The sequence below is a fragment of the Ictalurus punctatus genome, chromosome 19 (assembly GCF_001660625.3).
Source record: "Ictalurus punctatus breed USDA103 chromosome 19, Coco_2.0, whole genome shotgun sequence".
In the NCBI taxonomy this organism is placed as follows: domain Eukaryota; kingdom Metazoa; phylum Chordata; class Actinopteri; order Siluriformes; family Ictaluridae; genus Ictalurus; species Ictalurus punctatus.
Window position 1 is genome coordinate 26,543,182 of NC_030434.2, and position 22,143 is coordinate 26,565,324.

The 22,143-nt window shown below is 41.3% G+C and overlaps 1 protein-coding gene across 15 annotated transcripts in view; it reads right to left on the bottom strand.

Annotated features, from left to right (window-relative positions):
• nav3 (neuron navigator 3) overlaps positions 1–22,143 on the bottom strand; it is a 225,846-nt gene that overhangs the window by 27,872 nt on the left and 175,831 nt on the right. For 11 of the 15 annotated variants that reach the window (XM_053688498.1, XM_053688505.1, XM_053688494.1 and 8 more), the window contains 11 exons: positions 19,557–19,665; positions 15,550–15,927; positions 15,361–15,465; positions 4,275–4,371; positions 3,836–4,055; positions 3,054–3,756; positions 1,945–2,256; positions 1,313–1,354; positions 976–1,109; positions 420–581; positions 186–238 (listed from right to left, as the gene is read on the bottom strand). In XM_053688498.1, the coding sequence (XP_053544473.1) occupies positions 186–238; positions 420–581; positions 976–1,109; positions 1,313–1,354; positions 1,945–2,256; positions 3,054–3,756; positions 3,836–4,055; positions 4,275–4,371; positions 15,361–15,465; positions 15,550–15,927; positions 19,557–19,665 (2,315 nt within the window). The remainder of the gene's footprint in view (positions 1–185; positions 239–419; positions 582–975; positions 1,110–1,312; positions 1,355–1,944; positions 2,257–3,053; positions 3,757–3,835; positions 4,056–4,274; positions 4,372–15,360; positions 15,466–15,549; positions 15,928–19,556; positions 19,666–22,143) is intronic. The other 4 variants (XM_053688504.1, XM_053688503.1, XM_053688492.1 and 1 more) reach the window with 2 other exon arrangements.

Genomic DNA, 22,143 nt, shown 5'->3' on the forward strand with positions numbered 1-22,143 from the left:
GAAAGTAGGTAAATGTAAAGTTTTGTAGTTAAGGACTGTCTGCTCTCAAATGCTAATCTCATTTTTAAAAAAAAAACGTAAAAAACATCAAAACCATTTCACCCTTCACTTAAACCTAATTCTTACTTGTTTCTAATGGGATAATATTTCTGAGTGTAAAGACAGCTGGTGTAAATGCCACTCACAGCAGAGTACAGAGATGACGTGCTGGACACCAGGGACAGAGACGATCCATGAACTACAGAGAAAAAACAAACAGTTGGTTAAATAGGAACTGTACATAAGCGAGAGATTTAGTGAGAGTGTAATACTGCTCACCACCAACAGAGGGCTCAGTGCTAGAGCACATCAGCTCAGCCCTGATACACACACTCACACAGTCATCAATTAGGATCTCACACACACACACACACACACACCTTCGTCTGTGCTGTCACGGAATGATCCGGAGCGACTGATGGCTCGCGGTCGCTCCTCCAGTGATGTGTTACTGCCACACAACACTCGTCCGTCTCCATACAGATCAAACGCCTCCTGATCTGGAATACTGTTAGACCGAGTCATAGCACCGGTGGGGCTCACTGGAACACACACACACACACACACACACACACACACACACACACACACACACACAACTGTAATGATTACATTTATATGTACAAATGTAAACTTCAGAGGATGATCGTTTGTTCTTAATGTTTTAATATTAGGCCAAAAAACTAATTTAGAGAACAAAATCCTACAAAAACACCACCATGAGCGGTATTTAACAGTTAGCATAGCATTTACTGATAGCAGAAGTAGCTTCATTGGCCATTTTTGGTGTTTAAACCACCACTTCATTCTCCTGTTTTAATCAAACACCAATCAAAACGTTAGCATGAGTGTCATCATTATTAGCATTACATGGTGTGTTAGCTGTTTTGGGCTTGTAAAGGTACCATAATATCTGACTGTTATCAGTGCACTCACGTAGGTTGCTGTAGTGGTATTTCCCAGTCGGGGGGGACAGGGGACTCCCCGTGTCCTGCAGTCCTCCAGTGGAATGAGAACGAAGCCATTCTTTACCTTCTTCATGAGACATCTGTCTGGAGGAAGGAGGATGTCTGATAGAGGAACATATTAAGAACACATTAATGTCTCCATCGTTGCTGCATCGGTATTGTTATTACCGACACACCAACTGTATTAATTCCAGTAAGTCTTCATAGGTTAGGATTAGTTTCTGACATCAAACTGTTTAAGAGCTGCTAAATTATAAAAATAAAATTCAGATGTTGTCAGTAAAAAAACGTGATTATATTAGTACCTTAATCCCTTTTTGGGTAGTGTGTTTCTGTCAAGAGTCATGCTGTTAAAGCAGAAGGAAAACACAACAGAGTGAGATTTTCACACACACACACACAAACACACACACACACACACACACACACACACACACACACACATGTTGTCCATATTCTAAAATACTTTCTGCAGTAGCTTAATTGTATTTTGTCCATCTGTTAGTGTATATATGCTGAAAGGTACAATTTGGCACCTTTTTTCTCACATGCCTAGAGGACGACAATTCACTCTCAGAAAAAGGTACCAAAATGTACTTTTCCTTGTTGCTAGGGTGGTACCATCATCCATCCAACCATCCAGTTTCTGTACTGCTTATCCTACACAGGGTCGCGGGAACCTATTCCCAGGAACCTTCAAACTGCTGCTCGTACTACGCCCAGCACAGTTGAAAGCTCAGAACAAAGCACTATTGGCCCTCTTCCACCTACACATCTTAGAGAACCACATAACTGGTAAGTAATAACTCTGACTGTCAGGAGATGCTATGCTACACTCTGTCACGCACAATTATACACAAACAAGATAATAAGTGAATTACATGTGTTAAAGTGAGAAAAACATTCCAAGAAGTATACATACACACCACATACATACCCTTGGGATAGTGTGGATTTGAGCCTTGGTGCATGTTGATGATGTGGCGCAGGAAGCTCGATGGATTCCGAGCTGGTGTGTAGGCTGGTGTGTGAGCTGGTGTGTAAGCTGGTGTGTGAGCTGGTATGAATGCTGCTCAGCGTCTCTTTGCTGCCCGCAGATGAGCTGCTGAGGAAGGGACGGGTGTTAGAAAGAGAGTCGGGCGTTCTGTTGCCTCCACTGCCCGGGGAGTCGAGGGGGGAGGCAAAGGGAGCGGACTTAGAGGAGTCGGGAGAGCTTGGCTTACTGTTGCTGCACTTACTGCCAAATAACCTAAATGAGAGAGAGAGTGAGAGAGAGATAGATCATAAAGGCAGATCTAAATGCTGTGTTAGATAATAAGATCATGACAGACTGGGAAAAAGAAGTGCAAGGTCAGGAGTTAAGACCAATTATGAACTGGTGCGATGAACTGTTCAAGCCAGAATTCGGACACCATGCAGATACTGCTCACATTACAGATACAGTTCCATTACATTAGACCCCTTATATACCATGCATACATGTATACCCACCACCAGGGGGCAGCATTAACCTCATTATTAATAAAACCATAGAGTTGCCTGAGAAAGATGGGTAGACGGATAAAATAGGGACAGAGAGAAACTCCAAGGATGTGCCAGACATAATAAATACTACTATCCATCACTTGCTCTGCCGAATGTCTCGCTTTTTCTCCCACACAGGCCCAAGCAAAATGTCAGCATGATTCAGCAGTCTGTCTCTCGCAATCTATCCCTCCAATCTGTCCCTGTCGCTTTGATTCTCTCTCGAGTACATTTTCTCATCATATTCAGAGACAAGTCTGCATTTTCCACCCCTTATCCTTTATTTGGGCTTAATGGCAAGTGCTTGTATTTAACAGCAGTGGTCTAGACACTATTGAAAATGTCTGAGATTTTTCTGAGCAGAACAACTGAGGCGTGAACCACACACAGGAGATTTTAACAATCTAAATGTGGAGCTGAGAAAATCGACTTAAACTTTTAGGCACTAAATGTTGCCAAAATTCAGGACAGATCTCTAATACAAGGCAAAAGTAAAGGTATATATAGATGTCTCTCACTTACCTGCGGAAGGTGGGCGAGGCAATGTCTGGGTATTTGGATCCAGGCTGTCTGAGTCCTGATTGGCTGGATGTTGGGCTGGATTTGGGTGATGTGCTCAGTGCTGCCCCCTCCTGCTCTGACACTGAAACCTTCTCTTTATCAGTCTGATTTATGCTGACTGGACTCGACCTCCCTGACTCCGTCTTCCCTCCGTCCTTCCTTTTTGAAATGCCACTTACTGTTCCAGTTCCAGTTGCAGTTCCAGCACCAGCTCCAGGTCCAGGTCCAGGTCCAGCCCCACCTCCAGCCACGACCCCACCCCCTTTCACTGTGGAAGAGTCGATGGATCGGTAGGATTTAGACGGCCGTGGAAGTGAGCGATACTGAAGGGGCATTTTAGACCCTCCAATGCCCAAAAGGACCCCGTCGTCATGGTGACGATACCCATCCAGGCTTGTTTTCCTGGCCCCACCCACCACACACGTGGTCCCACCCACTTTCCCAGCTGATTTGGCTGATAAAGTCTTGGGTGCTGCTAGTTCTGTAGCAGCTGGGATCTTCTTGAATCCAAAGGAGCCGGTGGTGGGCGGTGGACGGGTGATGCCAGACTTTTTACTCTCATCGCCACTGTTTTTGCCCACATCTGATGGAGAGCGCTGCATGCTGGGAGATTTACAGGGAGTCTTGACCTTCTCTGAGGCCTTAGCGTCATCCGTTTTACCTGCTGGAGGAAGAAGCAATTATCGTTGTGACAGAGCATCCCGCCCATTTGTCTCAACTCAAAGACACACCCATCATCTTACCTGGTGTTTTGACGTTCGTGTTGCTGTTTTTATTTCGTGGTGAGGTGATACCCGTTTGTGTGCTCATGCCCCGCCTCCATGAGCCTGTCTGAGACACGGGAAGCCCTGCCCCTTCCATTTGAGAGGAGGAATCTAAGATGTTCTCAATTTGTTCATCAACCTTCTTCAAATCTTCAGCAGCACACCAGCTACTGCTATTCTGATTACACTGCTGCTTTGACTGCACACACACACACACACACACACACACACACACACACACACACACTCAATAAGGATACATACTTGACAGATGGTGCATCTTCTCTCAGCAGCCAAGACAAGACCAGCACTCACAATCTGCTATGCACACACCTTTTGCAGTGTGTGTGTGTGTGTGTGTGTGTGTGTGTGTGTGTGTGTGTGTGTGTGTGTGTGTGTGTGATGTATGTGTGTATACCTTGCTCTTGTGTGATGAATTCAGTGTGTGCACATCATCAGCTCCAACATCAAGAGAGTCACTCAGACCACTGCTAACCGAGCTACTGTCATCATAACTACACACACACACACACACACACACACACACACACACACACACACACACACACACACACAGGGAGAAAAAAGAGAGAGAGGATGAAAGGCATTAAAAATAATATATAGAGTAATTCTGATTGGCTGTTAGCCTCGTGCCTTACTCCTGTCAGCCAATCAGAGCACGCTTGGATATCAAATGAATCTCATTTGAAGATTTTTTTAAAATTACAGTATCTCTCAAAAGTGAGTACACCCCTCACATTTTTGGAAATATTTGATTATACCTTTTCATGTGACAGCACTGAAGAAATGACACTTTGCTATAATGTAAAGTAGTGAGTGTACAGCTTGTGTAACAGTGTAAATTTGCCGTCCCCTCAAAATAACTCAACACACAGCCATTAATGTCCAAACCGCTGGCAACAATAGTGAGTACACCCCTAAGTGAAAATGTTCAAATTGGGCCCAATTAGCCATTTTCCCTCCCCGGTGTCATGTGACACTTGTTAGTGTTACAAGGTCTCAGGTGTGAATGGGGAGCAGGTGTGTTAAATTCGGTGTCATCGCTCTCATACTCCCTCATACTGGTCACTGGAAGTTCAACATGGCACCTCATGGCAAAGAACTCTCTGAGGATCTGAAAAAAAGAATTGTTGCTCTACATAAAGATGGTCTAGGCTATAAGAAGATTGCCAAGACCCTGACACTGAGCTGCAACACGGTGGCCAAGACCATACAGCGGTTTAACAGGACAGGTTCCACTCAGAACAGGCCTCGCCATGGTCGACCAAAGAAGTTGAGTGCACGTACTTAGCGTCATATCTAGAGGTTGTCTTAGGGAAATAGACGTATGAGTGCTGCCAGCATTGCTGCAGAGGTTGAAGGGGTGGGGGGGTCAGTCTATCATTGCTCAGACCATACGCCGCACACTGCATCAAATTGGTCTGCATGGCTGTCGTCCCAGAAGGAAGCCTCTTCTAAAGATGATGCACAAGAAAGCCCAGAAACAGTTTGCTGAAGACAAGCAGACTAAGGACATGGATTACTGGAACCATGTCCTGTGGTCTGATGAGACCAAGATAAACTTATTTGGTTCAGATGGTGTCAAGCGTGTGTGGTGGCAACCAGGTGAGGAGTACAAAGACAAGTGTGTCTTGCCTACAGTCAAGCATGGTGGTGGGAGTGTCATGGTCTGGGGCTGCATGAGTGCTGCCGGCACTGGGGAGCTACAGTTCATTGAGGGAACCATGAATGCCAACATGTACTGTGACAAACTGAAGCAGAGCATGATACGCATGCAGTCCAGCATGATAACGAACCCAAACACAAATCCAAGATAACCACTGCCTTGCTGAAGAAGCTGAGGGTGAAGGTGATGGACTAAACCCTATTGAGCATCTGTGGGGAATCCTCAAACGGAAGGTGGAGAAGCACAAGGTCTCTAACATCCACCAGCTCCCTGATGTCATCATGGAGGAGTGAAAGAGGACTCCAATGGCAACCTGTGAAGCTCTGGTGAATTCCATGCCCAAGAGGGTTAAGGCAGTGCTGGAAAATAATGGTGGCCACATAAAATATTGACACTTTGGGCAGAATTTGGACATTTTCACTTAGGGGTGTACTCACTTTTGTTGCCAGAGATTTAGATAATAATGGCTGTGTGTTGAGTTATTTTGAGGGGACAGCAAATTTACCCGGTTATACAAGCTGTACACTCACTACTTTACATTGTAGCAAAGTGTCATTTCTTCAGTGTTGTCACATGAAAAGATCTAATCAAATATTTCCAAAAATGTGAGGAGTGTACTCACTTTTGAGAGATACTGTAGTTCCTTTGCTATGGTTTCCCCTCTTCTCACAATGCACCATTACATAGAAATATATATAAATAAATATAATCATCCGATATCACGTATGGTACTACCTTCAGTTGTATGCTTACGACCGAAAAATACCCCAAGATTTAATTCCCAATGAATTTCTGATGGTCTTTAGTCCTTTAGTCTGTCCAGCTCGTTCACCTCCTCATCTGCACTCTCAGCTTCAACGTTCTCGCTAATACCACTTTCAATGCTATATACGGTGCTAACTAGCCATGTTTGTGCAGTAACTCAGACACATTGCATTCTGGGACTATAGGTCCAGCGTTTGCTCTGTCTCCACTACTTCTGCACTGGATTTCTCATTAGAGAGAAATGACGCTGTACGGTGCTGGAATACAGTGAGTGAGCAGAATCGCTAACACATCACAATTAATCCAGTATACACAGATTTCATGTGTTTCAGGCTTTCCCTTTAATTCATTTAAATTCAGTTGAATTAAATTTTATTTTTATAGTGCTTTTAACAATGGACATTGTTTCAAAGGAGCTTTACAGAAATATATAAACACAGGATAGAGATTTTAAGAGTGTGAATTTATCCCTATTGAGCAAGCCGGTGGTGATGGTGGTGAGGAAAAACTCCCTAAGCTGTTAAGAGGAAGAAACCTTGAGAGGAACCAGACTCAGAAGAGAACCCGTCCTCATCTGGGTCACAACGGATAGTGTGAAAGTAAAATAAAGTTCATTATGAGTTTTACATGAAGTCTGTTTTGTTGAATTAGTCCACTGTTCTCTAAAGGAGACCTGAGTGTAAAACTGCATGTGGTAATCACAGTCCCAAGGCCATCGCAGCAACGATAGTCCCAGCAACCACAACAAGAACATCCATGTGGAATTGAGGCCAAAACCATTTCCATGGTACTTCAAGCGGTACCATCCTCAACAATCTCCAGGCTCTAGCCTCCAGTCGATGAGAGCTCCATCCAGACGTGTGGTTTAAATAGTGTGTATATAGTATTTATATAGATGCCTGAACAATTGTACACGCTATATATACCGGTACGTCACAAAATCATATTTTTTTAACAGAAGTGGATGTCACATCCACAGACAAGAGCGTTGTGTCCGCTGAGCCATGGCGTAACAACCTCATACAAAATTCAACACAGAGAAAGCAGCACAGGGAACAAACTGCACACCTCAAGACGTTTTTAACAGAGATGGAAATGAAGCACATTTGGTTTGTTTACAACATACACATCTTTAGATTTAATCCATCTGTTTCTCAAAAAAAAAAGAAAAGAAGACGTATTGGCACCTTCCTACCTCATGCATCACTGGAAAGGAACCACCGCAGGAGCACCACTGATCTTTGGCTGGTTTTATTTTACTCCAAACACAAACCTATCTGTTTTTTTTTCCCCTTTGTCAGTAGGGATGACTCATAGTTGAAAGCAGAAATAAGTAATCAGTGTGTTATTTGAATCTGCTTTTGGAAAACCCAACATAGAACGAGTCCTAAGTGAGGGATATTTACAAAAAAGCTGTCAACAATTTGAAACCTACTAGTCCACTATTTGTTCTCCTGCTCCCTGATTTTCTCACAATTGCACCCCAGAACAGAATAACACTTATGTAGGTGTGTCAGGCAACAATCAGTATTTACAGTTATTTATGTACTGAAAGAGGAATCACAATGCCGTGATGTCTCATAAGTGTCTTAAAAGTGGTTTGAGATGGGTTTTGAAGGCAGCATACTGTACATCGCTTATGTTGGCCAAGTCCATTAGACGAGGAGGAATAAAGTGTCGCTGGCGAACACAAAGTGAGTAGAAATAAAATCTTAAGTGAAAAATAATTACAAATAACTCCATAAACTGCATTTTTTACAGGCTGATGTCTGATGCACCGGATTCTGGGATATTATAAGAAGTACAGGACAAAGAAGGACATACACCATGTTCAACAATCAGCTAGATGAAGGACATTTCTAGAGAATGAAGAATTCTGTGCCAGCATTCAGTTCGGTCATGATGTGATGGCATGACCGTGTTGGGATGTCACCATGACAACGATTAGAAATAGCAATGTAGGCAAGACCTTGATATTTATTGTTGCTGTTGCACTACTACATAAAATGGCCTCAATATTAAACTAATAATTGTAAATACATAGAAAGGAATGATGTATACGCTACAAGTCTATGGAAATGTTTTCAATTAAAAATACAAAGGAACAAGATAACAGCTTCTGAAACGATTATATGTATCTCTATTACTGTAGCTGAAAGGTAACCATAGTAACAATTGTATAATTGTAACTGAAGCATAACCATAGTAACCAGTGTAGCATAAGTAACCATGGTAGTGACTGTATAATTGTAGCTAAAAGGGAACCATAATAACAGTTGTCTAATTGTAGCTAAAGCTGTTAATATAAATAGTATAACAATAATTATAAGAAGAAGAAGAAGAAATAGTATAAATAAATAATAACAATTATTGTCAAATGAAAAGTTTACCTTCTTCATTGCATTACAACTAAAATTGCTTAACTAACATGATAAATGCTAGCTAGTGACCTGTTTATCCTAGCTGTCAAACGTGTTTACATTAAGTAGCTACATGTAACATTGGAAATTACTTTTTGGTATCTCAAAATAATTGTTTTTTTAAAAATTGCAACAAAAAAACAAACAAACAAAAAAATAGCATTGCACATACTTGCTTTACTCGAAAAAATGCCATCCCAGAATGCTGTTCACTTAAAAATGGAACGGAACTGTTGTTCGTAAATAATGGTAAATGGTACAATGTGCTAAAATATTGCAATGTTCTTAGGCTCAAATGAGACACTAGATGTAGGACAATACAAAGATTTTATTTTCCGACAGTAATGATCACTCTCTGCAGCATCTCAGCTCGGTTTCTCCAAAAACACATCATGTCCATTTTAGAGCTTATAATTTTTTTAGCTATACGTAAGAACGTGATAAGATTTCGGTTAATCCTGACAGAGTCTGACTCACCTTTCTGCTGTGTGAATATCTGTGAGTTTAATCTGTCTGGCTGTATCGGTTCATGTGCCGCTCGCAGAGAGGAGAGAAGGAAAGAGTGAAGGAGGAGGAGGAGGAGGAGAAGTGCAGCTCAGCAGCTGAGAAAGCAATGACGCAGTATGAGTCCACCATCCTGTCCTCCTCCCATCTCTTCATCACCCCCACCATCACCACAATCATCATCATCATCATCATCACCATCCTCTCCTCCTCCCATCTCTTCATCACCCCCACCCCACCACAATCATCATCATCTTCATCACCATCCTCTCCTCCTCCCATCTCTTCATCACCCCCACCATCACCACAATCATCATCATCATCATCATCACCATCCTCTCCTCCTCCCATCTCTTCATCACCCCCACCCCACCACAATCATCATCATCTTCATCACCATCCTCTCCTCCTCCCATCTCTTCATCACCCCCACCATCACCACAATCATCATCATCATCATCATCATCATAACCATCCACTCCTCCTCCCATCTCTTCATCACCCCCACCCCACCACAATCATCATCATCATCATCACCATCCTCTCCTCCTCCCATCTCTTCATCACCCCCACCCCACCACAATCATCATCATCATCATCATCCTCTCCTCCTCCCATCTCTTCATCACCCCCACCACCACAATCATCATCATCATCACATCCTCACCATCCTCTCCTCCTCCCATCTCTTCATCACCCCTACCCCACCACAATCATCATCAATCATCACATCCTCACCATCCTCTCCTCCTCCCATCTCATCATCACCCCCACCATCACCACAATCATCATCATCATCCTCTCCTCCTCCCATCTCTTCATCACCCTCACCCCACCACAATCATCATCACATCCTCACCATCCTCTCCTCCTCCCATCTCTTCATCACCACCACCCCATCATCATCATCTTCATCACCATCCTCTCCTCCTCCCATCTCTTCATCACCCCCGCCACCACAATCATCATCATCATCACATCCTCACCATCCTCTCCTCCTCCCATCTCTTCATCACCCCCACCATCACCACAATCATCATCATCATCACATCCTCACCATCCTCTCCTCCTCCCATCTCTTCATCACCCCCACCCCACCACAATCATCATCATCTTCATCACCATCCTCTCCTCCTCCCATCTCTTCATCACCCCCACCATCACCACAATCATCATCATCATCACATCCTCACCATCCTCTCCTCCTCCCATCTCTTCATCACCCCTACCCCACCACAATCATCATCATCATCACATCCTCACCATCCTCTCCTCCTCCCATCTCTTCATCACCACCACCCCATCATCATCATCTTCATCACCATCCTCTCCTCCTCCCATCTCTTCATCACCCCCGCCACCACAATCATCATCATCATATCCTCACCATCCTCTCCTCCTCCCATCTCTTCATCACCCCTGCCACCACCAGAATCATCAAAATCATCATCATCATCACATCACCATCCTCTCCTCCTCCCATCTCTTCATCACCACCACCACAATCATCATCATCATCATCATCATCATCTTCATTTCTATCTGCTGAGCTGCACCCCACCATTTACACACCGTCACAAACAATCTGTCTCAAACTAGTCCAGCTACATGGGTCTGTATCCAATCACAGGTGATGTCTCATTTTAATTATGATATGAATGTTATAATTTTTTTTGCATTAAGATTTCACAGACCAATAAACAGTCCAACTTGAATTAAATATTTATAAATGTCAGGAGAAAACTGTTTGCCCTATTGTCGAGTGTTCACAGCCAGGAGCCAAGAGATCCAAACTGACTGTGGGAGGGGCAATCAGAGTGACAGTAGCCAATCATGGGCATCTGTGAGCTCATGGATGAGGAAGAGGGCAGATAGCATTTTTTATTTTTTATTTTTTTTGTGGCAAAACCAAACTGGGGAGAAAATTCTACTAATTTCAAAATATGTATATTTTTTTGGTATTATTCTCGTTTTGTTATGAACACCTCCTGTAACCTTGTTATTAAAACTGTTTATTTTTAGCATAACAATAATCAGAAACAATAATTTAATAATCCTTTTAATGAATAGAATTTAACAGTTTAACTTAATTTAATTTAATTTCATTATTGATTATGCCACGTTGGTGATTGACTACATTTTCGCATCGGCTAGCGTGACCATATTCTGGTTTTCCAAAAAGAGGACTGTCACGTTCTCGCAGCAGATGGCACTGCGGCGACGACGTGCACAGTCAGCTGGAGAGCGCGTGCACGTGCTTGAAATGCGTGTGGACGATAAGACTTTGTTTACAACGGACATGTGCACTTATTTTGGTTTCAGTTCTGTCCCTGCCCTGTTCAGTTATTGGCGGAGGTGCGAGGGTATGCTTTGAAGTAATACCAGCTGTCAGCCATTAAGGTAATTGTGACTGGTTATTTAAACCCCTTGCGTTGCTACGCACGTTGGGCTTTATTAGAGAAAAGACGGAATGAGTAATGATGCCAGGCGGTAATGTTTCCATACTCTGTCTAGCTTCCTGTTCCTTACGCCATAGTTAAATCTGAGTTTCATGTCGTAGTTAAACACGAGTATCATGTCATGGCTAAACGTGACTTTCATGCCATTGTAAGAAGAGAGTTTCATGACATAGTTAACTGTGATTGTCATTTTTAAACGATAGTTGCAGGCCATAGTTAAACGAGAGTTTCATGTCATAGTCTTGTTCTAAGTTTTGTGTTTCATGCCTCATTTCTAGGTAAATGATAGAAGTTTCAGTTAGTTAAAAGAGGTAGTGTTTCCATGCCCTGTTTAAGCTCATGTTTCTTGATGTAGCTCTAGTTTTATATTTAGACATTGTTTCCTGCCTCCTCATACTTTGACATTAGTGTGAAAATAAAGACTTTACTACTGCGCTTACTTCCTGTCCGAGTCTTGTTTTGTAACAAGGACACTTTTTTTTTTCTGGTGGTGGCTTAATAGTGTTCAAAACAGTGTTACTATGCATGCAGACTTTAATACACTGTAAACAACACTCTATTAGCATCACGTAAATATGCATAAATAAATTGGTTTCACTCCTCCCCTGTTTTCAATTTTTTCCTACATTCCTTTGAATGTCCATGGAATAAATATGAATAAGAGTGAATCTTCTGCCATCATTTACACATTTGAATGGCCATATAATATGAAGAAATGTGATATCATGAAATTAGAAATGACCTTATATGGACATGGGCATCATTTTGACTCAGGACAGTTGGCATTTGCTGCTATTATCAAGCATCTGTTCACCTTCACACATTCACTCAGAGGAGGATAACGGTCGAGAGGGAAGAATTTGGCCAATAGTTGCTGCGAACCTTTAATAATCGACCAATCAGTGTGTGAGGAGGCGGGACTTACAGAGACGGGTTAAAGCAATGCAAACATGCACACACATAATGCAGTATTAGACCATAAACACATCTTAATGAAACTAAAGCTGCTTTAGATTCTTTTTTAAGGTCAGAAAAAGAGGACATGTCAGGGAACGGTCACGCTACATCAGCCACTGGATCACATCACATGACTGTTTGCACCTGTGTCACAGTTTGGGTTAATGAGCACAAATATTTAAGTCACATCCTGCACCTCACTCATTGTCTAGCTCTTTCGTCTATATACGTCACGTTGCCTTGAAATCGTAGTTCGTGTTTTGTTGTCTAAGTTTGTGTTTCCTTGCCCATCCGGCTCCTCTTCAAATCCTTGACTCTGACTTTTTATATTAAAAATAAATAGCTCGTTTACATGTTATTGTGTTAGTAAGGCTACCTATAAGACATTATACAAACAACAACAACAAAACATCCAATCCAATCAGAGTTGAGGTCAGGGTTATGGCAAAAAAATCCTGTTTTCAAATAAGATTACTCTCATATCACTATTTTTATTTGTTAATATAGGACTAGCAACAATCTATATGTTATACTACTGGATTCGGACCACAATTTGTTTTTACTTTTATTGACAATGCTCTTGTTAAATTTTAGCAGTCAGGGAAATGTATTTATAAGGTCCTTATTGACAGTTACTGTATGCTGCATGATTTGATTGTGTTGTGGTGAAGTCACTGCTGTATACAAGTTAATAACTCTTCTTTCCTGTCTAATTTGATTCTCTGCCAAGTTCCATCCACGATAACGAGAATAATTTTATTATATTTTGTAGTCACATGATCACACGTCCATAATGTAGTCTGTTTATTAACTTTGTTTTTTGTTTTTTTTTGCTTGTTTGAGTCCGAACGTTCTCCAATCATGCAAGACGAGAGGAAAAACATACACAGAAAGAAAAAACTGACTTTTTCTAGTCGTGCACACACCCTGTCTGAAAATAACCAGTGTGTGGGATGTGTGAAATCCTGGCTACTGAGGACTGGGTGCCATTTGTTTTTCATGATAATGAGTCTTTATTGGTCACGTATACATCACAGCACAGTGAAATTCTTTTCTTCACACACCCCAGCATGTTAGGAAGCTGGGGTCAGAGCATAGGGTCGGCCATGATACAGTGCCTCTGGAGCAGAGAGGGTTAAGGGCCTTGCTCAAGCGCCCAGCAGTGGCAGCTTAGCAGTTCTGGTGCTTGAACCCCCGACCTTCTGATCAGTAACCCAGAGCCTTAACCGCCAAGCCTAGTTTTGCAATAACGTGGCTAACAAAGAAAAAAAAAATCAAAGCTGTATTTTTTTAATTATTTCTCTCCGTCTGTCCTTCTCTCTAAAAGTGAGGGATGTTATTTATTCATTTCTTTCGCTCCACTGTAAATCCCAGCACCCTCTGAGCTCTCTCATCACTTATAAATGGAATTATTTATTTATAGATGGTGTATTTATAGTGCTTTAATGGCCTATACTGTCCCAGCTACAGCCAGTTCACAGACAGTGCCCTCTACTGGGACATCCTTTCTATCTGACCAATCATGAGCCAAAATAGCATCATGTCACAGCTAACATCCAAGAATAGAAAACAACAATTTTCAGACAACTGGTTCATTATTAAGTTTTATAATGATCATGTGGACAAGTTGTTAACTTAGCAAACATTCTACACTTGCTAATCTTGCGCTAAAGAATAATAATAACCATGCTATACATTCTAGCTGTTTAAAGAAGACATTTTGCTCTTTTTTTCACAAGTTCACACCGTTCTCTCCAATTAAAATCCAGCCCTCATACGGAAGAGGGATTAGTCAGTGAGACAGAGATGTGAAGATCTGTGTTTCATACACAAATCCATCATTAAGCCAACGTCCTGCTGTCACAAACACACGCCCGAGGCTTTGACGCGTCTGGCAGATTGTCCTTCATCTGTTTCATTCATCTTTCTCCAATTTCACTGGTGTTTATTTCCCTCCATCACCAAATTTAACACAGAATCACTCCAGGCATGTGGCAATAACTGCTTATACAATCAGCTGTACCATGGTGTGTAACATTAGACGATGCACGTCGAGACAACATCCAGCAAAGCATGAACGATTTCGTCTAGCTGTACATTATATAATGGTTGCTATGGTTACATCTCATAGGCTTTCATCTCACTCTACTGTAGTTAAACTTAATGAAACAATTTCCACACGCTGTAACACCTACATCATTCATTTCTGTGTAATTATAATGATGTAAAATCTATTATAGGAATGTATTTAATTGCTATAACAAAGACGTGACCTAAACCGTTTATTTATGACTGTTGCCACGGTTACAGTAAATGAAGCAGGACTCACGCCTGTGATTAAGTAAACAAATTAATAAATGAAATACAATACATTAATGTACCAAAAACAACAACAAAAAAAGCTTAAAGCTAAAAAAAATTGCCTCCATAAATGAACTACAATTAAATTAAATTTAAGTAAATATAAACAGGTTTATATTCCTTTTTAAAAAATCAGACTCCAAAATCTTTCGTCTCCACAAAAATGACAGTAGTTACTCAAAAAAAAAAAGGATTTAAAAACGTTTAAATAAATAGGATCAGACAAAAACATCCTAAAACCAACAGCTAAACAGAATTCTAATTAAAGCAGAAATGGATTTTCAAATATTAAAACTATAATAGCGTGTTCATGTGTGTGTGTGTGTGTGTGTGTGTGTGTGTGTGTGTTACCTGTCAGCTTCTCCCTCTTTAACCCGTTGGATGAGCTCTCGTGCAGATGGAAGGTCAGGAACACGACCCACGTTACGAGAATACACACCTCCATCTGTTACGTAGCTATGTGAGAAGAGGTTATAGTGTGTTACATACACAAGCTATGTTTCTGGGTAAATTGTGTGTGTGTGTGTGGTTTAATCTTACCCGCTGCTCATGTCATCAGTTCGTACATTTTTGGCTAGTATGTCCCCATCACTCATATATCCACCCACTTCCTCCTCTAGCCCCTCCTCCTTTTCTCCAAGCTCCACACTTTTGCCCACTGTAGTTGCTGCCCTTCTCAGTGGTGCTGTGTAGACCAGGCGTGAGGGATCACCATAGCGACCGGTAGCCGAAGGAACAGACCTAGGAGGAGCATAATTGCCAGGATGGGATGGGGCATCACCTGCCTGAAGTCGAGGGCTCTGTGATTGTGATTGGCCAAGACGCCATGACATGGGGGCAGACCGAGTGGAAAGAGTCGACAATCCACGCCCACTGACTTCTGTTGTTACCGTAGAGTCAAAGGTTGTCTCTAAAGTGCTGAAAGAGAGACAGGGAGAGCAGAAAGTTAGGGGATGAGATTAGATGGACAAATTTGTGGACATGAATTGGAGCAGTAGATTCCAGAAAACCTTAAAACTGCAGTAAAGTAGTACAGCACATTCATCCAGGAACACCACTCCCAGGGCCTGCCATCTAACAGGACGCCACATACCACCACTTGACAGGATTCCAATTCTCAACATTCTACCACTGCCACATACCACAACTTGATGTTATTCCAATCCCACTGTCCACTCCTTAAAATTCCTCTGTTTCCACATTCTGTGTCTCCCATGGCCTGCCACTTCTAAAATCCGCCATTACTAATGTCCACCATTTAACAGGACTCCTGTACCGCTGTCTGCTTTTCAATGTTCCGCCACCCCCACTGTTCACCATTTAATGTCATTTCACATCCGCCACATTGATGGTATTCCAATCCCATTTTTTGTCTATCAATGGACCACAGTTTTTAATAGTGAATTATTCCCATGGCCCTCCACTTGACACTTGACCAATCCCATAGTCCACCATTCTCACTGTCCTCTACTTCCATAGTCCCTCACTACCATGGTCCACCACACAACTATACCCTTCCAACAGTCTGCCTCAACAACTGTCCACCATAGTTCATAATGAACATTACTGATTTGAATAGAGAACTCTTAACATATAAAAAATATAGATATCTAGCTAACTATCTAAAATTAACACCACATTCATTTATCCATTCAATCAGTCATTTAATTTAATTTTTCCTGGTTTGGGTCTCAGAGGTTACAGATTGAGAAGGTTAATTCAGACTCCTTCAGTTCTTCCTCGCAGATCCCCAGACATTCCTCAACAACAGCTGTGCCAGCTGTGAGCGAGTCCTGGGTCTGACCTGGGGTCTCCATCTAATGGGACGTGCCTGATACAGGGGGCATCCTTGTAAGGTGCCTGCAACACCTCAACTGGTTCCTCTCAACTCGGAGGAGCAGCGGTTTACTCTATGGCATTCCTGGATTGTTGAGCTTGTCATTAATACATTCTGTGGCTGCATCAACACTACAAATGTGTAGCAACTAAGCAACATTTTTAGATAAATTCAGGACATGACAAGTTTGAACAGTCTGAGAATTTTCTTCATGTTTTGTGCTGTTACTGTACATGCCATGGCTACAGTCTGAGCATATCAGCATCCTCAGCGTCAGCATACATGCTAATACACACTATCATGTGAGAACACACTATCATGTGAGAACACACACACACACACACACACACACACACACATGTTCCCACACACATTGTGTCATGACACAGCAGGACTAGAGTACAAGCATTCACGACCTTCACACCCACCCACCAACCCACCCACACACGGCACAGTATTCCAGTAACTTCTTCCACAATCACTGGCACAAGCACTTGGCCCTGATTCACCCCATTGTGTGTGTGTGTGTGTGTGTGTGTGTGTGTGTGTGTGTGTATGTGTATGTGTGGTTAAACTATAGTAGATGGTTTGTTTTGATGATGATGGATGTGTTTGGTCCTTCTGTGTAGACATGAATTTTTGATTCATTTTCATGTATATATAATATGCTCTGTCTCACTGATGGTTCTGTCTCACTGCTGCCACCTGTGTTGAGCTGAAAAATTGCAGCTTATACCTTTGTCCTTAAAAAAAAAAAAGACTCTTACAAGTAATTACAACAAATTTTACTGTTGAGAAAATGTAATAACGATTTGGGATGGTGTACAGATACTGCATCACCAAAAACAATTAGACTAGAAAAGATATTATCATCTTTTTATTAACAATGTAGCTAATCTTAGCAACTAACATAGCTAGCTAACTAACTAACAAACGCTAGCTAACGTTTAATGTAACCATGGAAATAACTAATTATTAATCAGATCGGGGGGATGAAGTTTAATACATTACATTGCTAATTCATATTTGTGAAAATGTTCCTTATTCATAGTAGCAAGTCTGTCCACCATTTTTTAAAAATAATTGCACTTTTTTTCAGTGAATCGATTGTATATATGAGATAGTGTATAGAAATGGAGGTGATGAGTTTGGCTAGCAAGTACATGCACACACACACACGCACACACATTCATCAAGGGATAAGCCATATTGACTTGAGCCTTTATTTCTGTGGGACCCTAGAGAGTGAAAAAGGTGTTTATTGGTTCTGAAGAAAATAAGATCTCATCTGTGTGTGTGTGTGTGTGTGTGTGTGTGTGTGTGTGTGTGTGTGTGTGTGTGTGTCTTTATATATAGTGTCAGGCACAGTTTATAGACTATAGCTGTCTCTCAGGAATGGAACTAGTACTACCACTAGCCACATATATTCTATGTGCTATATACATAAATCATAATTTTAGTTAGAGGGAGTTTTATTTCTCATTAATTCACTAACGCATCTGATGAAAAAGTTAATATTCCCGACAGTTCTATCTTGTTTTCTGTATAACACCTACAAGTTAACTAGCTTATTCATATTCCATCATAAAGACTATTTCATTAGAAAATGCTAGTTATCTACAGTTTTGTACCGTTTACTATTTTTTCACAGCTATGCGCTAGCTACCTAAAGTGTAATCTTAGTCTTCCAGGTAAGTATTGTAGCTTATTTTAGTAATTTACCAATACTTCTGAGGAAAATGTTGATATTCCTGATGATTTTATCTCATTTCTACTGTCATTATTTCTTAATTTCTCTATATACAAAACTGTATGCATTAGGTAGCCTACTGTATCTCAGTACTAATTATTTTCTTAGAAATCTGACAACGCTTCTGAGATAAATGATGACATTTTTTACAGTTTTGTGCCATTCTCACAGTCACTGAGCCATTATAGTCTATATAAAAGATTTATTTGTATATGATAGCTGCTAAATAATTTTTTTTTGTTATATTAAGTATATTCTTATTAATCTATCAACATTTCTGAGGTAAATATTGAAATTCCTGACAGGTTTGTCTTGTTTTTACTATTATTACACATTCACCGTGTCCATATAAAGAATTAAATGTGATATTTTAGCTAGCTAAATAATAGTTTCTGTTGTATTGAGTCATTTTTTAGTAACTTGACAATACATCTGAGGTAAATGTTGATGTTCTCTGCTGTTTTTCTATAATTTCATAGTCACTGAGCTTTTCAACAAGACATCTGAGGTAAATGTTGATATTTATAATGATTCTGTGCTGATGGTTTTCACTATTACTAGCCCTTCACCTTCTTCATACAACAACATACAGTATAACAGACTGAACATCTTTGTGTTAGCTAGAAAAGCTAAATCATGAGTCTTTTTTTTTTTACATGTGATTCCTGAGAGCGTATCTAACTTTATTTTTATTACATTCTATGAAAGAATGCCTTTTTGGTTTTTGATGTTATTTAAAAGTAACCAGAAAATTCCTAATTGAAACCCTTAAGCCAATTCCCATTAGTGGAACAACCCATTTTCATAACAGATTGTAATTTGTGTTTACGTGTGTGTGTGTTTGTGTGTGTGTGTGTGTGTGTGTGTGTGTGTGTGTGTGTGTGTTTGTGTGTGTGAGAGCCTGATGCAGATGTCCTGTTAGTGTTTAATTAATGGTATAATCCAGTCAGGTTTACCCACCTGTGTGTGATCTGCGTCCCCCGTAAACTAGACATGGTCTCTTCCAGGTTCTGTCTCAGATCGGCGATGTTCTTTACCGTACGCATGCGTCTCGCCTCAGGGTCCTCACCTGACACACAGCACAGAGACATAAGGACATAGAATAGATAGATAGATAGATAGATAGATAGATAGATAGATAGATAGATAGATAAAATAAGCAGGAGATGAGACAGGAAAGAAGTTATAAATGAAGTGTGATAAAATAAATAAATAAATAAAAAAGAAAATAAAGAAGGAGTGAAGGATAAGAAGGAAGGATGCCAAGAAAGAATAAATAAATGAAAGGAATGGAGGAAGGAAGGAGGGGAAAAGGATACAGAAAAAGAGAAAAATAAGCAATGAAAGAAAGAATGAAGAAAAAGAAATACAAAGGAAAGGCAGAAAGAAAGAAAGAAAGAATAAACATGAACAAATGTGAACAAATCTGACAGAAATTCTCACACACACACACACACACACACACACACACACACACACACACACACACACACACACACACACACACTCCTCCAGGGCTAAAGTTACTAAACATCACTTTAGATTAGCATGTCTGTGCTACTGTCTCTCTCGCTCTCTCTCACACACACACACTCTCAGACTTACTCTTTGAGAGTGTGTGTGTACGTGTGTGTGTGTCGAGAGCGTGTTCCAGGTGTGTGAGCATGCTGATGATCACATCCTTATCCAGCTCCGCCCGCTCCTCTCTGCCGCTCTCCACTACATCCATCCATCCAGTGGCTACGCTAACATGCTCTTCATCATTCTCATCATCACCATCATCATCTCCACGCTTCAACCCCACCCACTTTCCCTTCTGACCCTGCCCCTCTGACCGTGAGAGATCGGATGGAGATATCATCCTGGAGAAAGACAACGAGAGAGAACGGGTTCTGACGGTTCTAGCTGAAGTGGATGAAGATGATGATGAAGACGAAGGTGAGAGTGGACATATCGGATCTGCATCGCTAAGCAATGTCAGGTTGCCAGAGGAACGCTGTTTCCAGAGGTTGTCGTGGAGACGCTGAGGTTGCTCGGAGCTGTGGAAGACGGAAAACTGCGCTCCTCTCTTCATCCTCGCTTCTGTTAGTCTGTTCGCCTGTCTCACATCCCACGCTGGCTTGTGTGTGTGTGTGTGCCTTGCCAATCTTCAGGTGGCTGTTGGCTCTCCGTCACGCTCTCACACACACATACACAATGAGCACACTCGTATCCTCCTCTCATATCACCCAATCACTCTCTCACTCTCTCTCTCTATCTCTCTCTCTCGTCCACTCCCTTATTGTTTTTTCCTCTCCTTTTCCTCATCGCTTGCTTTCATTCTCACTCTCTCTCTTTTGCTCTTTCACTCATCCCACTCTGTTCTGTTAATTCCAGACTGACAGGGAGTGTATGATTGCAGAGAACAAACACACACACACACACACACACACACGAACACTGAATGGTCCACCACTTGTTAATATGCACTGCACTACTTCATGCTTCATTTTTCTCACTCTCTTTGTCTCTCTCTGTCTATAGATCTTTCAATCTGTCTGTCTGTCTTTCTTTTTCTCTCTCTGTCCATAGCACTCCCTCTCTTTGTCTCTCTCTCTCTCTCTCTCTCTCTCTCTCTCTGCTGCATCATTGTCTGCTGCTGCAGTAACTAAGACAGCACGCTTTCATGTGAAGGAATTTTAAATGCCTTTTAAAATGTTCAGTTCAGTTCGGTTTTTATTAATCTGTCTCTCCAAGGTGTCGCGACTTTGTGATTGCAGACACGAATGCTAAATCAAGCAAACGCTGCAATATTCGCAGGAGCTTGCAATCTTTATAAATTACCGCAGATTTTCTGCAGATTCGGGCCGAGGAATTTAGCCGAAGCCCTCTTCGAGTCACGTGTGTCGAACGTGAGTACAGCTAAAAGGTCTCGTTTACCAACAAACATCACTGTGAAACTCGAGTCATTTTCCGCAAAAAAAAAGCACAAAAAACTGCGCAAGTTGCTTCGCAAATGTTGAAATAAGCAGCAGGAAAATTTTGCGAAATCCCATACGGACTGAGTTATATAGCGCCTTTAATATTGTCACGAAGCAGCTGAAATTTCTATCCCTGATGAACAAACCAGAGGTGACCAGATGGAGAGGAAAAAAACCCCTGACATCACTACACAATTACATAATTGTATACACCCAGGTTTTAACCCGGTAACCTGAAGCTGAAAAAGACTGCTGGAACTTGGAACTACTATTTCCAAGACAACGGAACTATGACAGTGCGAGGACAATACAAACATATCTCCAGAACTTAACCAGATAAACCAGACACCAACAAACTCCAGATAATGTCATGACTGTTCAAGGTGTATGTGGGCACATATTTATGGACAAACAGGAAATACTGACAAGGACTGAAAATATTGCATATGCAGCATAAGGCCTGGAAATACACACAAACTACTGGCAAGACTTTGCAATGAAATAAAGTAATAGGAGTGTAGAAACAAACAAACTAATCAACGTGAAACAGTGAACAGGTAAACACATTAGGTTAATAAACCAGTGAT